The 23,382-nt window shown below is 41.1% G+C and overlaps 1 protein-coding gene across 3 annotated transcripts in view; it reads left to right on the top strand.

Moving 5' to 3' along the window:
* ARHGEF6 (Rac/Cdc42 guanine nucleotide exchange factor 6) overlaps positions 1–3,498 on the top strand; it is a 133,303-nt gene extending 129,805 nt beyond the window's left edge. For all 3 annotated transcript variants that reach the window (XM_088465777.1, XM_088465775.1, XM_088465778.1), the window contains one exon: positions 2,228–3,498. In XM_088465777.1, the coding sequence (XP_088321903.1) occupies positions 2,228–2,350 (123 nt within the window). In that variant the 3' untranslated portion in view covers positions 2,351–3,498. The remainder of the gene's footprint in view (positions 1–2,227) is intronic.
* The last annotated feature ends 19,884 nt before the right edge of the window (positions 3,499–23,382 follow it).

Here is a 23,382-nt window from a genome sequence, read left to right as displayed (position 1 = left end):
GGTATCGAACCAACGACCTCAGTGCTGTGAGGCAGTAATGCTACCATTACACCATCTGTGCTGCCCATTTATGCAAACATTTCCTTTCTGCACTCCTATCTGGTGTTGCACACTTCTTCCCATTCTACCTATCCAAACGTAGGTGCTGGGGTCAGACCTGCATACAGAGCCAAACGTATATGCTTTTTATTTTTTCTGGGGATGCTCAGTACAAATTTGCGGGTTTTTTTACGCTAAACAAACAGGCATATATGTCTCACTCTGTATTCTCCCCAGGCATGTCTAATTAGTCTTTCTTTTAATTTAATTATATAGAAGACCTAATAATAACATTGACAAATATAAGTGGAAGTTTCAGGAGCGTTGGAAGCATAGGAAAATGTATGTGTGCTTTGTATTTGCTGTCATGCATACAGATGTACCTTGTGATCTGCTGGGCAGACTCCACTTATTGATATATATGTTCAATACATGAAATCCATATGTCCTGCCAATATTGCTGGGGCATGGACAACTCTGAATTGAAAATGTATAAAATAGGTACCAACCCCTAATGTGCAATACATGTGCCTGTGCAGTGTATTGTGGTAGACCTGATCTATCTTTTATCTGCGTGCAGACATTGATCTCCTGTGTTCCCCTCTAAGTGGTTTTATAGACGGTGTTGGATTAAGAACAGGGTGGCGGGGCCTCCAAACATGGCTACATCACCAGTGTGGGGGCATTGTGGCATAAAGTGAACTGGGGGTTCTGTGTGGCAAACAGTGAATTGGGGGTTTCTGTGTGGCATAATGAGACCTGGGGTTTCTGTGTGGCATAGTGAAACCTGGGGGTTCTGTGTGGCATAGTGAGACCTGGGGTTTCTGTGTGGCATAGTGAGACCTGGGGTTTCTGTGTGGCATAGTGAGACCTGGGGTTTCTGTGTGGCATAGTGAGACCTGGGGTTTCTGTGTGGCATAATGAGACCTGGGGTTTCTGTGTGGCATAATGAGACCTGGGGTTTCTGTATGGCATAGTGAGACCTGGGGGTTCTGTGTGGCATAGTGAGACCTGGGGGTTCTGTGTGGCATAGTGAGACCTGGGGGTTCTGTGTGGCATAGTGAGACCTGGCGGTTCTGTGTGGCATAATGAGATCTGGGGGTTCTGTGTGGCAAACGGTGAATTGGGGGGTTCTGTGTGGCATAGTGAGACCTGGGGTTTCTGTGTGGCATAATGAGACCTGGGGTTTCTGTGTGGCATAATGAGACCTGGGGTTTCTGTGTGGCATAATGAGATCTGGGGTTTCTGTGTGGCATAGGGAGACCTGGGGTTTCTGTGTGGCATAGTGAGACCTGGGGGGGGGGGTTCTGTGTGGCATAATGAGATCTGGGGGTTCTGTGTGGCATAGTGAGACCTGGAGGTTCTGTGTGGCATAGTGAGACCTGGGGTTCTGTGTGGCAATATGAAAACTGGGGGCATTACAATGTGTTGAACACATTTGTGGTGCTGGGAGTACTTACACTTTATAGTTCCTAATAACATTGCCAGTACATTATTTTGACGGGTGTGGTATGATATGTCGACATTGTCATAATGTCGATGTTGACCATGTGGACATTCATCATGTAGACAGTGATGAAATTTCGACATGTTAAAATGTCAACTCGACATTTTGTCCCTGGTGGTCCAGAGGAGACTTACCTGCTTCTGACAGCTGCAGCCAGTCAAGTGCAGGTTTCAGCGGACATGTCACTGTGATTTCTGGGTCAGAACTGTGACCCTGTGGCTATATGGTGGGTATTTCTCTCCTAACCTTAACCCTCCCTCTAGTGTCTAACCCCTAACCCCCTTTACCCGCAGGTTAGCCATAACCTTCGACCCTAATCTCCCCCTGCTGCTTAATCCTCTAACCCGCAGCCTAACTACAGGTTGGTTGCGCTGGGACCCCAACAAACCTTAATCTGTCCCTGTTTATAAATTTGTACTTATAAATAATATTTCCCCGACAAGCACACCTCACCTTTGTACTTTTACAGCTGTGTATGAGTATTACTATTATGGGATAACCTCTCTATATAATGGTCTTACAACAAGACCTGTGGGGGGTTTTTTGTTTCGGATAGTTTCTCCTTGAAGTGGAAGGGGGCTGTATTTGGACTGATTAAATGTATGTGGGCACAGATATTCTTCATGTTGCTTATATTTTTATCTGCTTCATGTCATATGTTGTGTGTGTTTCACTCTGCAGGAGAATAAAAGGATGAAGCAAAGTTTGGACGAAGAGCAAAAGTCGAGAAAGGAACTAGAAAAGGTGGTTCGGAAAATTTTAAAACAAACCAGTGAGGCTGCTTGTGAGGACCCGTCTCATTAGTCTGCATTCAGCCCTGTCATGTTCAGAAAATGGTCACACACACGCATTGCAATGACTACATGATATGAATGCTGAAGGACCGTTTGAAATCATAATTTAGCAGTATGGAACTTTCTCAGCATGTGCAAAATAGTAATTGGTACTGTATGTTAGAAAGAAGACAGTTTTATATGTCTATTGTTGGAATCGATCAGGAGAACTGCAGCACATATGATACATAGCTTGTTAGGGTTAAGCAAGCTGTCACTACTGTGCACATGACTAAAGTGCACCTGTTGCCTACTCCTAATGGAGTCAGCCATTTTGTAGGGCAACATTATTAGGGCACGAGAAGCAAAGTGAATGGATGGGCTGAATATTGGACCAGTCCATTATTAGTCTACCTCCATTGTGTATAGACAACTAGTACACTTTAGCTGCAATCCTCATTGGCGGATGACGTATGATCCCAGGAGTTCTTATTCAAAAAAACGCTTCATAGTTGCAGATTGTGTGTTAGAACAGAGGTTTCCAAACTCGGTCCTCATAGCACGCTAATGGTCCAGGTTTTAAGGCTATCCATGGTTGAGCACAGGTTGTTAAATTATATTGACTGAGGTACTAATTAAGTCACCTGTGCCTGCCCAAGCATGGTTATCCATAAAACCTGGACCGTTAGGGTGCCTTGAGGACTGAGTTTGGGAACCTCTGTGTTGGAGGATAATATTTTTCTGTAAAGTTAGGGATTTCTTATGAAATAGAAAAAAAAAATGAGGATTAATCTTGCAGCTTGCTTAAGCAATAAGAAAAGGAGCACACAAACTGGTTAGATCTATTGAAATTTGCCCACTTATGTAGCAGTAGAAGTGAAATGTGTGGGAATAATCCAGTGGAAATGTATAGTACCATTTTCGGGGACGCCCTTAAATCCAGCCACCAGATATCTGCTGTCAGCCATTATTTGCCGTCCTTCATCTCCCCACTATCATCACACCTTGGGATCTGGCTGAGTGTCAAATGGATAGATCTGATTTGATCAGTTGTATGTGTGCGGCCAAACTGAAAGCTGATCTTGTATGGGGCTTCGTATCAGTGGAAGGGTCAGGCTGCTTTTGGCCAGCAGAAGTGCAACATGGAAACTGCTTTATTATAAATTCCTTTCCACCCAAGCGCATTACTACTTCATTCTATTTTAATCAATAGTGCAATAGTGGAACCCGCCATGACATGACAATAGAAGATGGGTGACCTCTTCCTCCAAACACAAGAGCAATTCCCTTGCAGTATTTTTGAGTTTGAGATTTGCAGCCCTGATTGATAGGCTGGCCCTATAATAATTAGAGTTTTACAAATCACTTAAAGTGACCTTTTTGCTTCATTCAGTAAGGAAAATACAGTGTGTTAGGAGCTTTTATTTATTTTTTATTTCATCAGTTTGAATTGTTTTATGGGTCCTGGGGTAAATCTCTCTCCCTCCCTTTTATCGTTGTAGAACACACAGCAGAATGCCTGTAGTGATCACACAACATGTACAGTGTCAGCGTTACACCATGTGTTTGTGTGACTTCATAATCTGTGATGGAGCCAGCAGAAACGCATGTGAGAATTATACGCAGGTACAGGCTACCATGCTGATAATGACATGCTGTAGTGTAGTTTATAAAGCAATGTCCCCCTGTTTGATTCTTCATGGATGGATTTAGGAACAGATCCAGCTAACAGATGCTCTTATAAAAAAACATGTTGGAATACAAGGGGAGCAAATATTTTGCATGCAGGGAAAATACTGACTGCATTGCATGTAGCACAATCATACCTGACAGGATTAGATATTCTACTATGTTACCACTTTACTGTATGCTTCAAGAAGGCTGCAGCTTGAAGCTAGAAGAATGTCATTATTAAAGACTTACTGCACTTACAAAATAATTTCTAACGAGCATATAAACTCACCAGCTAGCAGAATCACGGGTTTCCCATCCCCGGGCCCCTGCAGTTCTAGAGATAACCAGGGCGCTGCTGATGTAACTGGCATTGTTAAGTTCTCTCCTTTCTGACATGAAACACCTATAGTTTTGCCAATTTAGGGAATTGGTATTCGGTAAAGATACGGTATATAGATTTTGAAGAGCCTTTAGGAATTTTACAACCTAAATGACTATACCACAATATGAAAGATCCCCTGTAAGGAATGCAGCAGGAAGTGTTATAAATGGTTAGCAAGTACCTGGGAGGCCATTATTTCCTCTGGTGCTGGCATCTGTGTGGTAAAGATGGGTTGGAATAAAATAATACATGGAGTTTGGCACTGCATACTCTTTGGCTTCAATTTTGTCAAAGCATCATAGCAGCACATTCATATATGCAACAGATTGTACGTGCAATAGAAGACGGTGATACAATGTGTTTATTAATTGTAAAGTAAGTGTAATCTTATCATATATTATATGTAACCATCTAACCACTGCATTTTATTATATGGGAATATCTGAAGCTATAATAGGAAGGTCAACAGATTGGTGTGTTTTAATGACTGCAGGAAATAATATTGATTAATGGGGCTTCTTTAAGATAAATTATGTCCTGGTTATTTCACTTTTATATATATATTTTTTTTAAGTGTTCACCAAAACATACTGTAGGGGCGCTTGTGTTTTTATGCAGAGATCCTAACGTCACTGAATATCTGTATGTATCAGTGTGAGTGCGGGCTGCCGTTCAGCTTGCTTTGTTGTAAGATGAGATTGTGACAGAATGTTTGGCTTCACTGAGTATTAATATATTTCTCTGAGTTGGGCATTACCTTGTTTTGCTCGTCAGAGAGAGATCCAAAAATGTAGTTGATTTTAAATAGACCACTCTCCTACCAATGATAACAATGTGGGGATCCAGTGCACAAAGTCCTATGGATAAAGATATTCTCATGCAATAATAATAACTTTTCTTCTTCAGGCATAACAGCCTGAGGCAACTTAAAAATACACAGAGTGCGGTGAAGAGTCGTCAAGCTGGCTGCTTGAGAGAGTACTGTGGCCAGTTCAGCCGGACAGCTCATTGTAGCCTCTGTGACGGATAGGGGTGATTTAACTAGCATTATATTAGTGGAAGGAGTGGGGTTTATTGTAAAATAGTTTTTCTTCATCGAATAGTTTGTTATAATAAGATATCCTTCATTTGGATTGCCTTTAATTAATATATAGGCAGAGATGTATCAAACCTTCCCACTTTCTCTTTGAGCGAGAAAGTGGGGAAAGTAAAAATAGCAACCAATCAGCTTCTTATGCTGGGTACACACTAGACGATATGTTGCCTGATCCAGCCATCATATCCTCCATATCGGCAAGTGTGTACCCACTATGAGCAACCATGCGTGCTCCCGCGTGGTCGTTCATCGCATCGACAGATTGAGCCTACATGCTGCTCAGTCTGTCAATTTGATGAACGGACCCCATGCCTGTAGATTCGGCTGGTGAACGACATATTGTGCTGTTGTTCACCAGAACATCCAGTGTGAAACGACCGCATAATATGTTGTTCATCACATCGTGCGTCGGCCGGGTACACACATCGTGTAGTGTGTACCTGACATATGTCATTTCACAGAGTGTAAGATAAATGACAGTTAAGATGATTGGTTGCTATGTTTAACTTTATCTCTATCAAAGGTTTGATACATCTCCCCCATAGTCTCTTGCCATACTTTCTTTGGTTATTTCTGGAATATATTCTTTGACAGTATGCAGGCTTTACTGAAATGCTTTTGTTAAAAGAAGAAATGCAATAACCGGGAGACATCAACTCTTTCCTCTTCTACAATAATATGCTACTCGTCCAGGATTGAGGGCTTACTCTAGAAAATGGGGAGACCTAACATAGACCTGCAAGTTACAAAACAATTATAAAACTGTGCCAGGAGACCCTTCACATTGTTGACTTGAAAAGCTATGAGGACTGGATCAGGGCTCGAGAACAGTGATGGAAAGTTGCCAAAGGTGTTTTTCCCACAGAAACATTTATGCAACGGATAGTAGCCGAAGATACTGTTATACAATGGAAATGAAGCCATAAGTTTAATAGAGGTAGTTTTTGTTTTACTTAAGGGCTGTTTACAGACTGTGTAAATATTGTGTTTCTGTTGTGCTGAAACCTTGTAAGCAGCAATTTTATCTCGTATATTGTGTTTTCGATGCTTCTTTTGATTTCTATTTCTTTTATATTGCTACTTGACCTTTTTCAATAAATACATTTTTTTTTTTTAAATGTCTTTACTATTGATAAATCATTCTACGTCTTCTGACACTGGGTCTGATTCACTGCAGATCGCTACTGCGATTGTGCACGCAGTCTGACTGCGATGATATGCTAATCCATTGCGATCACTATGCCGTCGCAGCACCACATTACCTTACACACATCCGTAATGTTTAGCAAGACTGCGAAACCATCGGTAACATCGAGTACCATCGGAGCCTCACTCACACTTGCACAAGGTCAGAGCTTACTCAGGAATTGCTAACCTCATCGCACGCACTGAGTACTCGTGCTGCGTATGGCATCGCAGTGCCTAATTTATGCACGCCCCTGCAACGCCGTTCAAACGTCCTGGGACGCCTGTGTTTCGCCGACTACCGCCCACAAACGGCACTTCCTGTCAATCCCTCTGAGATGGGTCTGTGTAGTAACTGCGATCGCTGACCCGATCACAGTGTCCGGATTGTGCACGCACACTGCGATGCATGAGTAGAACGCAACAGTCGGCCGATTGCGTGCGTAATTGCAGTTGCGATCCTTGCTGAATTAGGCCCACTGTTACAAATATACTTTACAAAGCATTGCACTTTCTATGGTGGAAGTAAAGACCAGACAAAATGACAATACAGACATGTAAGTGTTTGTTCGGATTGTACAGCTGAAGCATTAGATTGCCTGCTTTAAACCCAAAATTTCAAATTTATTTTAAAAAGAGATATATGCAAAAATATAATTTTTCCAGATTAAAATTATATTGGGTCTGGGGCTGAAAATCATGGTGGGGCTCTCTACAGTGGATCTTGGGGCGGACAGTGCCATTTGCAATCACTCTCTGACCATAGGTAATACATAACACTAGTTTCCATCATTGCTGGAGGAAGAGCTGTAGGAGGAGGAAAAGTGTGGACAGTGAGGAGGAAGGGGAGAGAGAACCGAAGTAGGAATGTGAGAGTCAGAATTGGAGGTGGGAGTGTAAGAGAGAAGTGGGCAAGGAGGGGGTAGAAAACTGGAGGAAGCCTCGGAAGAGAGAGAGAGGAGGTGAAGGTGGAAGGTAAAGAGCCAGCTAGAATCAGAGAGAGACCTGGAGGAGGTAGGGGTGATGGAGAACTAGTGGTTGAGGAGTAAAGAAAGAGCTGTAGCGGTCGAGAGAGAACTAGAGGAAGGGATGAAAGGTGAGGTAGAGAGAGAACTGCAGGGGCATGACTAAGGAAGGGCTATATATCGGTACAGGTTGAGTCTCCCATATCCAAATATTCCGAAATACGGAATTATTTTGGCATGACTGAGATAATGAAACCTTTGATTTTTGATGGTTCAAAGTACACAAACTTTGTCTCAGGCACAAAATTCTTAAAAATATTGTATAAAATTACCTTCAGGCTGTGTATAAGGTGTATATGAAACATAAATGAATTTCATGTATGTACACAAACTTTGCTTGAGCCACAAAAATATTGAAAATGTTTTATAAAATGACCTGCAGGCTGTGTGTATAAGGTGTATATAACACATAAATGCATTCTGTGTGTATATTTGGGTCCCATTTCCAAGATATTTCATTATAATATGCAATTATTCCAAAATACGGAATATTCCATCATCCAAAATACCCCTGGTCCCAAGCATTTTGGATATGGGAGACTCAACCTGTAGTATAGTAATACCGCCGTAAAAAAAAAAATTGCCCTTCTCAAAAATTCCACCCACTATTTTTCATCGGGCAGCTCAGTGGTTAGCAGTGCTGGCTCACACAGTAATGGTTTTAATTCCAATAAGGGCCATATCTATGTGGTTTGTATGTTCTCCTATGTTTGCATAGTTTTCCTCACATACTCCAGAGCAGAGCCAGACCTGGCATAGGCATTATAGATTAATGCCTGGGAAGTCAGTGCTTCAGGATGCGATCAGCAGGGGCGTCTGCCTGCTCACATGATACCCAGCACACACTGACTGCAGGAGTCACCAGCAGATGTGACCTCTCGGAAGCAGTGGTACAATCTGTGGTTTTTTTCCCAGCACTGTCACAATCTCTCTGCAGCATGTGAGCGCCAGTAAGGAGATGGACGGAGGAGCCACCACTAGCCTTGTGGCCTCTCCCTGCAGAGTGACCATGTCAGTGCCAGGAAGGAGATGGACGTGGAGCCGCCACAGGCCTCTTCCTGCAGCGTAACCATGTCAGTGCCAGTGGCTAGTAAGGAGACGTGGGTCCTAATCATGTGAACTGTCTATTGCAACAAATTGCTCAGGGCTGGCTCACACTAGAATTCGTTTTCACAAGCCAATCAACCTACTGTATTAGTTTGTCTCTGGAGTATTTGTGTGTATGTCCTTATGGTAGGGAATATAGATATTTCTACCAGGGCAGTAGCTGATATACAGTAAATGATTAAATATCTGTAAAGTGCTGCATACTGTAATCTGCATGCACTGTATGAGACAAACTTTGCAAGACAGACAACTTTACAATGGAGAATGGGATCTTCACTGTGTAGTGTTTGCCAGCATGTATTCTGGTTCATATAGTTGTTTCCCAAATATGACATGTATTCTATGTCAGTCACTAGAATGCTCTTTATATGGAATATCCGTTATTACAATGAGCCCTGCACTGAAAACTGGAGATGGGATGTATTGCATTTGATTATGGCTCTTTAAAAAACAATTCCTATATTTAATTGGCGTAAAACTATGCCCACAAAAGACAAACCATCGCTATAGTTTTTGCCCATGCTTGTTGTTTATTTCATTTTATTTTGGTGGCAAGCTGCTAAAGTCTCCCTTCTCTGCCCAGCAGAGAAAGTCTCCTAGGCTAAAAACTCCTGAGTGTGTATTTACTACAGTGGTCCTGGGCACGGGATTTTAAAGGACAATGATATTAAATGCAAAACACTCCTGGTTTGGCATTTAATATTATTGCCCTTTTTTTTTTTTTTTAAAGACAAGTCTTATTGAAAAACAATACAAAAACGACCTGAACAAAGGTCTGGAAATAGTGACACAAAAGTAAAACATATAAGACCATCAAATAATCAAGTATACATATTAACATACACAAATTTGTGTGTCTGCAAAACAACAGTTTCATCCAACTTTTTAAAGTGAAACAGCATAAAAAAAGATCAAAAAGGGGGTATAGAGAAGAGACAAAAATGGAAGAGAGGTGAAAAAAAGAAGAGAAGAAAAGGAGGAGGGGGGGAGGGGTAGACTCAGCTGAACCACCCACATACACTAGTGGAATTAATTCTGGACACTTAGGAATTTTTTTACATTTTGCGTTTAGTCATTAATTTTACATTATTATCACTTATAATTTATATTCCAATTGAAGTATATGTGAGTATAATCATTACTATTTATTATTAAGATGTCATTTGTCAAATTTACAGTGAAAAATTTAGTGAAACCACAGTTTTACAGGTATGCTTTTATTAAGGAAAAAAATATGCAATTTCAGCAATACACAAAATTTATATTTCATTGGATATCCTCTGTTTCTAAGAACAGCTTCGATTAGTCGAGGCATAGAGTGAACCAGACATCCCAGATCTTCAGTGAAATCACGTGGTACCATGCCTGGATTATGGCTTCGATCAGCTCTCTTGTTACTTGAATTTTTTTGTGATACCATCACTTTAAGCCTTGACCAAAGATTTTCTATCGGATTTAAATCTGGACTTTCCTGGCCAAGGAAAGACACTGATTTGGTGATCACCGAACCACTTCATGGAACTGTTGGCGGTGTGGCATGGCGCTGCATTCTGCTGAAAGATATACTTCCGTGGGTCAATTTCAAACAAATCCTCAATTGTGGGCAACAATTTTGCCTCCAGCACGGCTTCTTGATACTTTTTGGCATTGATATTGCCATCAACGACAGCCAAACGTCCCACACCATGGCTGGCCATGCTGCCCCACACCATTACACTCACTGGGTGCTTCATAGTTGCCATGGTGCACTCGAGCAACAGCGCTTCCCCAGGCCGATTCCAAACAAGTTTCGCTCCATCACTCCCGAAGATGCTAATTTTGGTCTTGTCGCTCCATATAATCTTGTCCCAGTCTTCTTCTGTCCACTCGTATGTCAGAGCCCAATCTATACGTTTCTGCCTCTTTCAGATACGGCTTCTTTCTCGGGGTCCTAGCTCGCAAACCATTGTCACAAAGTTTTTTTTTTCGTATGGTTCGGTCACAAACTTGAACACCAGATGTTTTAATTATGTTGTTGATGGCTTTTGCAGACCTTTGACGGTACTGCAGGGCCAGGCGACAGATTCTGCGCTCATCTTGTTTTGTAAGCGTGGGCTCTCAGTTCTTGCGGCTGATTTCGTCGATTCACTGCTCGCAACCCTTATGCAGAGTTTCCTTACACCTGACTTCATTGCCCCACCTCCCAACCTCTTCGCAATTTCTTCATAGGTATACCCTTCCTACGAATTGTCATGGCTTTGCCGGGCGACCAATTAACACGTTTCGAGGTATTCAGAGCCATTTTAGTCATTATTCACACTTTGACCAGAGCTACAACTAGCTTTGAGGATTGATTGTAAAGGCTGCCACAGTCTGGATTAATTGAGTGCTGAACAAAGCACATGAACCTGCATGGATGCTGTGTGGGACCTGCTCCCGGATCCTGTCAGCATGCTGCCTTCTTTGACTGGTGATAGCCTGCATCTTCACCACTGACAGTGGCTGGTAAATGTATTTCAAAACCTTCTCTCTCTCTATCTTTTTTTTTTTTCTCCCACTCTATCTCTACATCCCTTTCTCTCTGTTTCCTCTCTCTGACAAATCATGTAAAATATTAAGTAGAAACATCATAGATTAAAATGAAAACATTAAAAGTATTGATTTGGTATAGCAGAATATGAATTTTCTGCATAAATATCAAATAAAACATTTTTTTATTAAAAGTGTCCAGAATTAATTCCACTACTGTATAGGTACAAATCACAGAAATTCTGGCCTAATTTAGAAAATTGAATTACATGCAGGGGGGAACCTGAAAGTGAGAGGTCCAGGGTTCCCATATTTTAGTAAAACTCTTGGAGGAGCCCCGCAGAATACAGGTTATATATTGCCCTTTTAAAATAAGTCCTACACCCCATAAATTTAACTTTAGAGCCTATTAAAAATAATGCATTGAGCACTTCAGGAAAGGCATTATCAGCACTATAAATTCATTTCCGTTAAAAAGACCATCAAAAAAGAGACTGTTATATAAAAGTATAGAAACTCTCACCATATGCATGTTACCACCTAAACTCTAACCACAACAATAAACTCAGCACCTTTACTCCTTGGTGAGCCACAACAATCCCACCAAAGTAATACTCTCAGACAGTTCAAACTCAAAGCTGAATGACATGTAGAAGAAAGATTTGCATATTGAATCATAGTGGGGATTCTGTAGGTGATTGAAGTACGGTCATATTGTATCTTGACTGCATTAAAGTGTTAAAGAGTTCTAAGAAAATGAAAACGTGGCAAGGGAAATGGGTTGAGGACAAAAATAGCAGTAGTCATGCTACTAGGAGGCTTAGCTGCAGGAAATGTATAAGATGATTCATTTGCAGAGTAATCAAATGGAGCAATTGTGAGAATTCCTATCTAATGCTGGGTAGTGGGTACACACCTTAATGCTGAGTACACACTAGGATGATTGATCAGTCAGTAGAACGATCCACTGTCCAAGTGGCCTATTGGTAAGCTATACACGCTTACCAATTGGCCGCTTGATGTGTCTGGCCTGACATCGCAACTGGACGGGTATTTAAGGCCCTCTCATTTGAGATGTCAGTGTTGGCGGTCTATGCAGCAAGTGTAGGAGCGGTCGGTGGATGCAGAGTGAGCACTACACCAGTTTCTGTAACATACCTGTGTGAAATTTCTTTGTGTAGCCCGGGAAGCACACGTGGATGCGGCTATGCAGACTTTAGTGATTCGCCAGTATGTGCCATGAGGGACGGTGGAAGAAGTAAGCTCAGTAAGTAAGCGCGTGTTCACATAATTGCCATCACTTGTAGTCCAGCAACCAGACACCTATATGTCTGAGAAAGAAAGGTGTGTTATGTGCAGGTGGTCAAGGGCAGGTGCGAATGCACTGTTGATTATAATGACTGTTACCAGCACTAGTGAACCTCTTGTGATTGGCTGATTGTGAATGCACATGAGTGTGGGTGATGTATGCCTCATAATTATTTTAATGTTTTAATACGTTCTCTGAATATTCACAATGAAGCACTTTTCAAAGGGGCTTTAATATTAAAATACGCCTTATTTTTTATATTATTTCCCCTATAGATGAAGAGGCGAAACTGCCAAAGAGGCTGCAGTTTTAAAAACCGCCATGTAGCAAATTTACTTTTAAGCGTCATCTGTAAACTTTACTCTCCTTAAGGTGAGTACACATTAGACGATAAGTTGCCCGACCCGGCCGTCATATCGTCTACATCGACAATGTGTACCCACTATGTTGGACCATGCACGCCCCCGCAGGTCATCCATGAGGGTCGTTCCATCGGCCTGCATGTAGGGCTGATGGAACGACCCAGCTGCTGATGCCCAACCTATCGGGCGGTCAGGCACCGGATCGTGTAAAGTGTACCGGCCACCCAATATGTCAGATGTCGCATCGCTGGGTACACCAGATGTTACAGTCAATATGTCGGCAGGGACAAAAAGTCAACACACTATAGGTCGACATGTACAAATGTCACACAGAAAAAATCCTGAATTGATCAGCAAATTACCGGGTGAAAGTGCTTAAACCCGGTAATTTGCTTTTCTGTGTGAAAGGGGGGTCAAACTAGAACCGGCAAACCGACCCAGCACTCAAATGCTGGGTAAAAGCCGGGATTTTGCAGACATTCTGTGTGAAAGGTGTATTAGTGGAGCAAGGGTGGGGGATGTTTCTTCCCATCATTTTCAAATATGATTTCATTAAAATGATTTTCTTAATTATAACTTATATATTACTAAGCGCAGCAAGAGTTACCGTGTTTTTTTAAGTCTGCTATTTTCATGCCTGGCACTGTTCAGTCTTATTGACAGAGAAAAAAAAAAGGTGCTGAAAATGTATTAACATTCCATTTATCTATTAAAATATAAAGGGTGCATCTAGGGGCACAGGGAGGTGGGGGGAGCGGGTACCAATTACCCAGGGCCAGTCTTGCTGGAGGAGCCAAGCGGGGGCAGGAGTATGGGGCCGCCCCTCCCTACCTCACAGCAGCCCAGGACATGCTGCTGTGTGCTGGGCTGCAGTGGGAGACTGCTGAGCAGCAGCCGCAGCAGTCTCCTATCTATGCCTGTGGGAGGGAGCGATCACACTGATTGCGCCCCCTCCTGGCTGTGCACCGGGCAGAGGGTCTCGCAGCGCCCCCTCTCTTCATATGTGCTGTTCACGTAATACATTCTATATTTTTAATAGATAAATATGAATATTAATACATTCATATATATTTATAGCAACTCAAGAGCAGCACCTTTATTCTTTTTCCTCTATTTGACTTTTGATGCAAGATTCCAGGTCTTGCTATTTTAATGGCAGCAAGTGAGTGCATAACACACCTTGTTCTAAAGTTACTAATTGTCACAGTGCCACTGCTTTATTATTTGGAGCATATTCAATTGCGAGGGAGATTTTCAAAATCTCCATGCAGGGTTTTTCATATTCAATTGCCACGGGAGAAATTCACCGGCGGTAATTTGAGTAGGCGTTATCGCTACACAAATGCAAAGACAGGGAAAATCCTTATTTTGAGCTAATGACTAATTATGCAATTGGAGGTTTTCAATAATTACATGGATGGGCTGGAGACACACCAAGACGATAGTGCTAGAGACACATAGAGGACAGCAGGACCACTGGTACTATTAGAAGAAAAGACTGGGGGGACAGTAATCTGCAGTAAGACAACAATTCTAATGAAACCATATTACTGATGCAAATGGAACCAAATGAGCAAATATATTTTATTAATATAAAATCATTTGATATGGGAAACTCACATTTTGTCCTGCCCCAAAAACACTGTTACTGTCTGGTTGAACCTCTGTTGCATGATGATGATGACGACATTGGCTTTATTATGACACTAACAGGCGGCTTCCAGAACATGGGATCTCCTGCATGAATTTTGAATACAGACTCAATAAACTGTCCAGGGAGGAACAATTTCTTCCGAGGTCCCCTCGTTGTAGAGAAATCATATATGTAAGAAAATACTCATTCACATTCACTGGAGAGAGGGACTGTGGGCATGCCCCCAGCATGATGAAAACAGGGGGAGTGGCTTGCGGGCATGGCATTTTACATTAAGCCACACCCCCTGACACAGGACCATGCCCATTTTTATGTGCGCACACCTAAGGCCACTTTGGGAGTTTTTTCCAGGGCTTCTTTAAATTGCCAATTCTCCCCTGATAATACCACATATTCAGTGTGAGCTGAGACCTGTTATTCCCACTCATATATCACTGTAAGTTCTCCCCTATATAATAATACCACATATCAGTGTGAGCTGCAAGGTGTGTTTTTCCTCATATCACTGTAAGGTCCCCTCTTACCCATATAATAATACCACATAGTGTGAGCTGGAAGGTGTGTTATTCCTCCTCATATATCACTGTACGGTCCCCACTCCCCTATATAATAATACCACATATCAGTGTGAGCTGGAAGCTTTGTTATTCCTCATATATTAATGTAAGGTACCCTCTCCCCTATATAATAATACCACATATCGGTGTGAGTTGTGTTATTCCTACTCAAATAGATATATTCCCTCTTGTATATCTGGAGGAACAGAGGGGGCTGGAAGGGACACGTTCCATGTTAGAGAGAAACCGCCATATAGGTAAGCCTTACGTGGAACATGTGTCCTTTCCAGCCCCCTCTGTACCTCCAGTCCAGCCACATGCCCCCTGTGTCCCTTCTTGCTACCTGTGTCCCCCTCCAACACCTGTGTTCTCCCCCCTTCCACCCAATTTACCTTCTTCCTAATCAAACACAGCTGTCTGCTCCTCTTACAGCACCTGCTGTTCGTGGGCGGCCAGCACACACTGAGGGCTCGGACGTCTTCAGTGTTCCTGAGCAGGCAGGATGCTGCGGGGTACAGAGTTGGAACAGCAATGGCAGCCCGCCATGCGCAGAGGATATTTTCTCCATCTCTACCATAGTGCGCCTGTGCAGAACGGTGAATGCTACCAGATCGGAGCTGAGCTTCATTCACGGCAGCCGGCCAGCAGGAACTTACCCGGCGGGCAGTATTGCCCTTTTACTAGAATAGTTAATGCGGGCTGCGAGTTTGACACATCTGCTATATAATATACTAGAATACATCTAATCGAATCTAAATAGTCCTCTGTTATTAAAACAAAAAAACAGCACAACCGGGCGCTCAGAGTGAAAAAACAAGTAAGAACAATAGATGTATGATATATATCTCACAGCTGCTACCCAATATTAGCCTCTAATTAAGTCAATAAGTTATATAGAAATGGATAAGGTGAATCAACATATGGTTCACCTATAGGGAGCACTTAAATGTGGATTACAAAATCAGGTATATTCAATATCACAATTTATTAAGATCAATTAAGGTACATATAAAGGAATTATGAGGCTAAATAAATTGTCTCACACAATACATTACATTTGTGACATGTAATAAACATAGTAGTAAATCACTTCATTTGAATGTCAGCTCAGAGTGATATTGTATCCAGAAAAGAGGTTTAGAAACCTCAGAATCAGTATACCATTGCTGGCATAAATGAAGTCATAATAGCTCCTCCTGAGAATGAAGATAATAAATAAATGTTCCACTCCAGTGGTAGTAATTAGTACGAGCCACAGTCTAAGCTGATGCAGCAATCAGTAGCAGCAAATAGAAAAGATGGTATTTATGTAGACAATAAATCCCGGTATAATTACCCAGCTCACTCTTGATTTAAAAGATGTTTAGAAGAGAAGTGCCGGTCCGGAAATAGCGTGGATCCCGCTCGTGGGATGTTACCTTATGAGCGTGTGTCATTCAGTGCAGTCTCACTGCGCGCTGAAGAAAGCTCTTGGTTAGAAGCTGGAAAGGTCTCACTGTCTGCTGCGGTGGCTCAACTTCAAAGCAGGAGGTGTAGCAATCAATAAGATAGTTGTGTAGACTGGATTCAAAGTATCCGTATTCCCTTGATGCGTTTCTCTGTCATGTGACAGTTTCCTCAAAAGGGCAGTATAACAGAGTCTCTGTTGTGGTGCCTTATATACCACTCCTTTCAGTTTAAGCCAATAATATTGCTAATCATTTAAATTAGAGCAGATGTGTCTTAAAGCCATATTTACCACATTTGTTTAACCAATTCAATCACATTTCATACATTTGTTAAAAGCAAAATGTTTTCAACGAATTAAAAATATTTTAAACATATAGCTAAATGTTTATTATAAAAATCTACATATACATATAATCATACTTATTGAGACAGAGATGTGTCACCACCATCTTAGGTATATACACAATAAATCTATCGAATAATTCAAGAGAAACATGTAAGATCCCTGTGGCTCAACAGGTTAGGGCATCATGTATATCATGCAGACATCCCAGGTTCAAATCCCAGTCAGGTTAAAATAGAAAACATGTTATTTTATTTTAGATTAATTGAAAAAAAAAACACTTAATTCAGTATATCATATAGAGAGCATATGTACAATGCTCACATTTCCAGATATTATTTAAACGAATTTCCATATATTTATACCGCAATGGAACATACATATATGTATTATACAGAACAAATATAAAGGCCATTCAGTCATACGATCGTGACACAATGCACCATCTATGAATGACCCAATATATGGACTGTTTATATACAAAAATAGCACAGATCTATAGATACTAAATTCGATTAGATGTTATTCATCTCAATATTTTCATTTAGACCTCCTGGTGTAAGGGTCCCTAAAGCAAAGATCCAGAAGGCTTCTCTTTTTGATAGTTGGTTAAACCTGTCCCCTCCCCTACGTGTGGGTGGGATATGTTCTATCCCTTGTAATGAAAGAACATTAATGTTACCATCATGTTCATATACCACATGGCGAGAAACGCTATGTAATATGTTTTTGTTCAGAACATTCCTTCTATGCTCTAAAAATCGGATATTCATTGTTCTAATGGCACGACCTACATATTTGCCACATACACAGGAGATAAGGTAAACTATATAGGTGGATTGACAGTTTATAAAACTTTCAATTGTGAATTTAACCCTCAATAACAAGGAGCAAAATACATTTCTTTTTTGCTTAACAAAGTTACAAGTTTTGCATGATGGTTTACCACATTTATAACAACCATTAGGTATTTTTGGTAGCCAACTCCCTATAATAGATTTTGTATTATCATTTTTATTCTCCTCTTTCTTTCTCTCAAAGAAGCTGGGAAATAGATGGTTTCTTAAATTTTTAGCCTTTTTAAAAATAACCAAAGGATCTTTATCCAAATGTGGAGCTAATATCTTATCCATTTTGAATATGGAATAGTTTTTCTTTATAATTTTGTTTATTTTATTAGAACAGACATTAAATTTAGAAACAAATGACAAACCGAACCGAAAATCTGAATCCCCCATTTTGTTTTTTGTATTTTTAGATAGAATATCTGATCTGTTTAGAACTTCAACTGATCTGAAAGCATTATTTAATATATTTTCTGGATAGCCTTGTTCTCGTAAGGCTATAGTAAGATCCGTAGATTGTTCAGAAAAATCGATATCGTCTGTACAATTCCGTTTTATTCTTAAATATTGTCCCCTAGGGATGTTGCTTCTCCATTTTAAATGGTGACAACTGGAAAAATTTTAATAAATGTGGCAATCCACATCCTTTCTATATGTCTTAGTACAAATATGATTGTCCCTGATTGAGAGGGCAATGTCCAGGTAGTTGATATGTGAAGGGTGAGCACTATGTGTAAAAGAAAGCCCAAAAGTGTTAGAATTAAGAAAAGATACAAAAGATCATGCAGATTCTAAATCCACATCCCAAATAATAAATAAATCATCTATATATCTACCATAGAGCACCAAGTTCACCCCGAATGGACCCCCCACACATATTGCTCCTCAAGAGCCCCATATATAAAATAGCAAAACTCTGAGCAAACTTGGTGCCCATGGCAGTACCATGTGTCTGTAAATAATATTGTGAATCAAAAGAAAAATAATTGTGTGTCAAGATAAATTTAATGGACTCCAAAACAAACTCACAGCGTCTCTCCCCCAGGTCCAAATCAAGACTCATAAAGTGGCGGCTGGCTCTAATTCCACCTTCATGTGGAATATTCGTGTATAATGACTCTACGTCGCAGGTCATCAACACGTAGCCATCCCGCCACTCTATGTCACCCACTAGTTGTAAAAAGTGAGTGGTGTCTCTGATATAGGACCTGAGGGAGAGAACATGTGCCTGTAGGAAGGAATCCACAAAAGCAGACAAATTGGTAGTGAGGGACCCTACACCAGATACAATGGGGCGACCAGGTGGTGAGGAAAGGGACTTGTGTATTTTGGGTAAGTGATAATAAGTGGGGATAACCGGATAGGGAGAATAAAGAACATTAAATTCATCCCTGGAGATGGGCCCCTCGATCAGGGCCTCATTCAAGAGTGCTTTTAATTCCTCTAGATAGTGTGTGTTAGGATCTGAGGGGAGTTTTTTATAGAATTTCACATCATCCAAAAGTCTATATGCTTCTCTACAATAATCTATTGTGTCTTGGATGACCGTCCCCACCCCTTATCGGCTGCTTTAATAATTATGGTATTATCATTTTTTAGAACCTTCAGGGCCCTTCTTTCATTAATATTTAAATTATCCAATCTTAAATTCTTCTTATTATTTTTCCCACACATTTTCCTTAGATCCTCAAGAGTAGATGTATAGAAAGATTCTATACTAGCACTCTTAAATTGAGTAGGATAAAATTCAGATTTATTTCTAAAGGTCTTTTTTATTGTTAGTGGATTGGTTATATCATAAATTTTTTCCAGTTCTCTATCTTCCATATTGCTTTCAGCTGATAATTCTTCCAAAATACGGAGGGCATTTTCATCCTCTATATTAAGTACCACTGGTGTTCCTATAATATCTTTCTTTTTAAGGGACTTATTAAGGAAATATCTTTTACGACTTAGATCTCTGGTATATTTATTCAATGATACAAAAAGATCTGGGTTTGAAGCAGGAGCATACTTAAGACCTTTGGCAAGTATAGATTTTTCATGTTCTGTCAGTGATCGTGAGGACAAGTTAAAGATACCTTTGTTTCTTATCTTAGTTTTACGTTTTTGGACCGATTTCTTTCGGCCTCCCCTACAACCCCTAAATCTTATTCTCTTGCCCTTTTGGGCGAGTGGGTACTTAAGATCTCGTATCTGTTTAGATATTTGTCTGGATTTCGGCCTCGACCTAAAAAACGACTACTTGGTAATGAATCTTTTTCCTCATCCTCTCTATCATTTCTGAACTTTTGCTTCGGTCTAGCTCCTCTTGAATCATATGGATCATCAAAGTTGTTAGACATTTTCCTATGTGGACTTCTAGATCTCGTGGGGGGCAGAGATATATTTTCTCTACTGTCTCTAGAAGGTATACCATTAACTGTGTTCAGTATACGTAAGTCATTTTTGTATTCCCTATGGGGACCTTTTATCTCTCTTTGTTCTTTCCATTGGGATTCAGATTTGTTTGGTCTCCATTTAACTTCAGATAATTGAAACCTTCTATTGTATGTTCTCACTTGATTATTATCATAATCCCTGCTATCTCTAGCCGCATAGACTGTGGCTCGTACTAATTACTACCACTGGAGTGGAACATTTATTTATTATCTTCATTCTCAGGAGGAGCTATTATGACTTCATTTATGCCAGCAATGGTATACTGATTCTGAGGTTTCTAAACCCCTTTTCTGGATACAATATCACTCTGAGCTGACATTCAAATGAAGTGATTTACTACTATGTTTATTACATGTCACAAATGTAATGTATTGTGTGAGACAATTTATTTAGCCTCATAATTGCTTTTATATGTATCTTAATTGATCTTAATAAATTGTGATATTGAATATACCTGATTTTGTAATCCACATTTAAGCGCTCCCTATAGGTGAACCATATGTTGATCCACCTTATCCATTCCTCTGTTATTAAAAGATTTAGTAAATCTAATGGTGTGTAATTAAGATCCCTTTCTTCCGGATGGCTTTTGTACTACCAAATAATTACCTAGTATTAGTAGTTATCACCAATATTATTTGTAACTCAGTAGTTAGCTTTTGTCCCCATTGTAATACACCCACCCCTGTTCTCCTTCGCTGTGTTATTGCTACAATATAGAGCTTTGCTCACTGAGGGGCCTATTCATCCTCGATAATTGGCTCGGTAACCATACTACAGGCCATTCATCATCAGGGGTCCGAGAACAAGTGACATCGTCAGAGAGGCTTGCTCTCATAGCCCGGCTCCTTCCTATGGGAAGGAGTTCCAGGGATGCAAAGGGGGATCCAAGGCGGATCCCACTGCCGCCTTCTCACGGACTCCCCGGCAGCTGTGCAAATGTGTGTCCTCCAGCTGACAGGGAGGAGGTAAGTAGCACAGCTACTTCTGCAGCTGCTATACTAACCGATGGGACAACTGCTTTTTGGCGCAGCTGTCCCCGTGACTGGGCAATTTTGAATTGCTCTGGTGTAATCTATTCCCCACTGCGAGTTGGATGTGCACATGTCCCCCCCCCCCCCCCACACAGTTTTTTTCGTTATGAGGGGCATAATATGTTCATAGGTAAGGGAGGTGACTGAGTTGGGAGGTTTGATAGGGATATGATAATATGGAGAGATATTAGGAGGACATGATGATGAGAGGATAGCGGTGGACATGCCTCTCAGCACAGAATATATCTCTTTACTGTACATTTTGGTGTAAACCTTATATAATTGTCAGTGCCACTAGATCTGTAATGTGACAATACTTACAGTATTTTGATATCTGGGTACACTTGAATACTATTCAGATATAACATGGTACATTCAGGTGGGTGTGGCTCTGCGATCATCTTATCTGCATAATATAGGATAGTAGTCAGTTCCCTGATCATTTTAACAACATCATTTCTACTTTTCACTTTCTTTATTTGAATAATTACCATATAATGGGTTTATGGGTTTGCTGGTTCATTTATTTTAATTAATTCAATAATAACATTTATGTGTTATATGTTAGTTATGAATTCTTCTGATTAGTGCACCTGTTCACCACCTCTTTACCTTCTTTTAGGTACCTAGTATCTAAACTTCATCCTTCAACTTTAATACAATAGCTTCACCCCTAAAAGCCTTGTTGGTGGAAGTGGCAATACTGATATCTTTGGCAGAAGGAAACCTAAAGTCCCTTTCAGCATTCCATGTTGCAGTCTAGAGAATGCAGGGGCCGGCTCTATGCGCTGATGGCAAATAGTGCCAGATGAAGGGTCCCTACATCATGAAGTCTTTCAGTTACCGATTCAGGCTCGAGGGAACATGATGATAACAAAGCAAAATGCCAAAGTGTCCTGATTCCACTCTGAACACATTTCCAAAGACAGGATAAGTGGACACTTTGGGGCATATTTAATTGGGTGCGAAAACAGCAAAAAATCCGCACCTGCGAGGTTTTTCCTGTAGGTGCAGGTTTTTTGCTATTCAATTACTGTAGGTGTGTGTTTAGGTATTATTGCCCGCAGGGAGCTTTTTATTCTTGCACCTCCAGAGCAAGGACTAATTGGACGTTTTCAATTAGCTTAATTAATCCTTAATTACTTACCTTCTGCAGCGCTGTCTTCTGCATCCAGCATCGGGAGCCACCTCTTCCACAGCAGGGTGAGTATGTCAGTGTGTGTGGTGCTTGTAAGTGTGTATGTGTGTTTGTGTGTGACCCCCACTGCCAGTGTGCCCTCCCAGTGTCCGTGTGGCCCCGTAATGGGTGCTGGGAGAACTCCATCTCTCAGCAGCCCTTGCCCCTCCCACCAGCCCCTGGAGCCTTCCAGGAGCCCCCGGGACTCCCAGCAGCCCACTTTCCAGTAAGAAGATAGATGGGAAGCCACTGGGAGCCGCAGAGACCACTGGAAACCCCCAGCCAGGTAAGTGAAGATTTTTTTATTTACGCGGCACAGGGTTTTCAGTTCTGCATTTAATTGAATACCGTGGGTATCGGGAGCGCGCATATACCCGCGGTATTCCAAATTGGGTGCGAGGTAAAACTTTGCGCCCATTTGTATATGCCCCTTTGTCAGGTTCATGGAGGTTTCAGATAGCCTATGTCTCATTCCCATTTCCTCTCATCCCGCACATGCTGAGAAAGCTCAGAAAAGAGAAAGTGGAAGTGATAGCAATCCTACTTTGGCCATGGCATCCATGGTTCCTGGTAGCCTGTAAGATGCTTCGGCCTTACTGCTTTGTCCAGAGACTATTTACACACACACACAAAATAATAGTGTTCCCTATGGCAAGGACCCCTACCTGAAGGACTGGAGAGCTACAGTATACGCACTATGTTGCAATGAATCCTTTTATAAATATCTATGAGTTCAAAGTGGTTCTAAAGCTGGGTACACAGAATTTGCCCAACGATGCCAATAACTAGACCGATTTCAGACCAACCGAAAATGGCCGATATACGCCACCCAAAATGGTTTATTTCTAACTGATTCATTCAATCCCAAATTATCTAACCGTTGAAAGGAAATGGTAGTTAATTAGCAGACATCG

The sequence above is a fragment of the Taudactylus pleione genome, unplaced genomic scaffold, assembly GCF_031769625.1.
Source record: "Taudactylus pleione unplaced genomic scaffold, aTauple2 ptg000064l, whole genome shotgun sequence".
Taxonomy (NCBI): Eukaryota; Metazoa; Chordata; class Amphibia; order Anura; family Myobatrachidae; genus Taudactylus; species Taudactylus pleione.
This window is presented reverse-complemented; position numbering and strand designations above follow the sequence as displayed.